At 61.0% G+C, this 1,511-nt stretch overlaps 1 protein-coding gene across 1 annotated transcript; it reads left to right on the top strand.

Moving 5' to 3' along the window:
* Window positions 1-265: 265 nt before the first annotated feature.
* Window positions 266-1,189, top strand: LOC138717339 (uncharacterized). Its single transcript, XM_069850855.1, has one exon. The coding sequence runs from the start codon at window positions 266-268 to the stop codon at window positions 1,187-1,189; it is 924 nt and encodes a 307-aa protein (XP_069706956.1).
* The last annotated feature ends 322 nt before the right edge of the window (window positions 1,190-1,511 follow it).

The following is a 1,511-nucleotide window of genomic DNA, read 5'->3' as shown; positions in this document are numbered from 1 at the left end:
TCGGAGCTCAGCATCCTTCTCGTAGCCCCACATCCTTCTCGTAGCCCCGCATCCCCGCCTGAACCCCCACATCCCTCTTGGAGACCTGCATCACTCCTGGAGCCCCGCATCCCCTCTTGGAGCCCCAAATCCCCCCTTGGAGCCCAGCACCCCCCTCGGAGCCCCACATCCCTCTTGGAGCCGCACATCTCCCCTTGGAGCCTCGCATCTCCCCTTGGAGCCTCACGTCCTTCTTGGGAGTTCCACAGCCCTCTTGGAGCCCCGCATGCCCCCCGGATCTCCTTATCCCCCTCCGGAACCCTGCATACCCCCGGAGCTCAGCATCCTTTTCGTAGCCCCGCATCCCCGCCTGAACCCCTGCATCCCTCTTGGAGACTCACATCCCCCCCCTCCGGAGCCCGGCATCCACCCTTGGAGACCCACATCCACCCCGGAGCCCCATTTCCCTCCCGGAACCCTTCATCCCTTCCAGAGCTCAGCATCCCTCTTGGAGCCTCTCATCCCCCCTTGTAGCCCCACGTCCCTCTCGGAGCCCCGCATCCCTTCTTGGGGCCCCACATCACCCCTGGAGCCCTGCAACCCTCTTGGAGCTTCGCATCCCTCTCAGAGACCCGCATCCCCCACCCGCTGGAGCCCTGCATCCCCCCTGGAGTTCCCCCCCGCCTGGAGCTCAGCATCCCTCCTTGTAGTCCCACATCCTTCTTGTAGCCCCGCACCTGTGCCTGGAGCCCCGCATCCTCCTTGTAGCTCCGCATCCGCTCTTGGAGCCTCACATCCCTCTTGGAGCCCCACATCCCTCCCAGAGCCCTGCATCCCCCCTTGGAGCTCCACATCCTCCCCTTGGATCTTCACATCCCCCCAGGAGCCCTACATCCCCTCCTTGGATCCCCACATAACCCCTTGGAGCCCTGCACCCCTCCAGAGCTCCAAATCCCCCCAGGAGCTCAGCATCCCCTCCTCAGAGCCCCAAATCACCCCTTGGAGTCCTGCATCCCGCCTTGCTGCCCCGAATTCCACCAGGAGTTCAGCACATCCCCCTTGGAGCCCCGAATCCCTTGCAGTGCTCAACACACCCAAGGGAATTGGGGCCCAGCCTGGGCTTTCAATGCTTTTGGCAGAGAGCTTGAGGGGAAGAGGGGGAACAAGAAAGGCAGCGAGGTCCTGGAGCATTTCCAGAGAAGGGCAGTGAAGCTGACTGGATATTAGGAAGAGGTTCTTCACCCAGAGGGTGGTGGAGCAGTGGAACAGCTACTCAGGGAAGTTGCCATGGCACCAAGCCTGGCGATATTCAAGAAGCAGCTGGACAATGCACTCACAGACATGGTGTGAATGTTGGGGATGTCCTATGCAGGGATAGGAGTTGGACTTGATGGTCCTTGTGGGTCCCAAGTCAGGTCATTCTGTGACTCTGTGGTGAAGGAGCTGGAGAACAAGTCTTATGAGGAGCAGCTGAGGGAACTGGGGTTGTTTGGCCTGGAGAAAGGGAGGCTGAGAAGAGATCTTATTGCTCT

This window comes from Phaenicophaeus curvirostris, chromosome 2 (assembly GCF_032191515.1).
Source record: "Phaenicophaeus curvirostris isolate KB17595 chromosome 2, BPBGC_Pcur_1.0, whole genome shotgun sequence".
Lineage (NCBI taxonomy): Eukaryota > Metazoa > Chordata > Aves > Cuculiformes > Cuculidae > Phaenicophaeus > Phaenicophaeus curvirostris.
The sequence above is the reverse complement of the archived record's forward strand: the minus strand, read 5'-3'. Positions and strand labels throughout refer to the sequence as shown.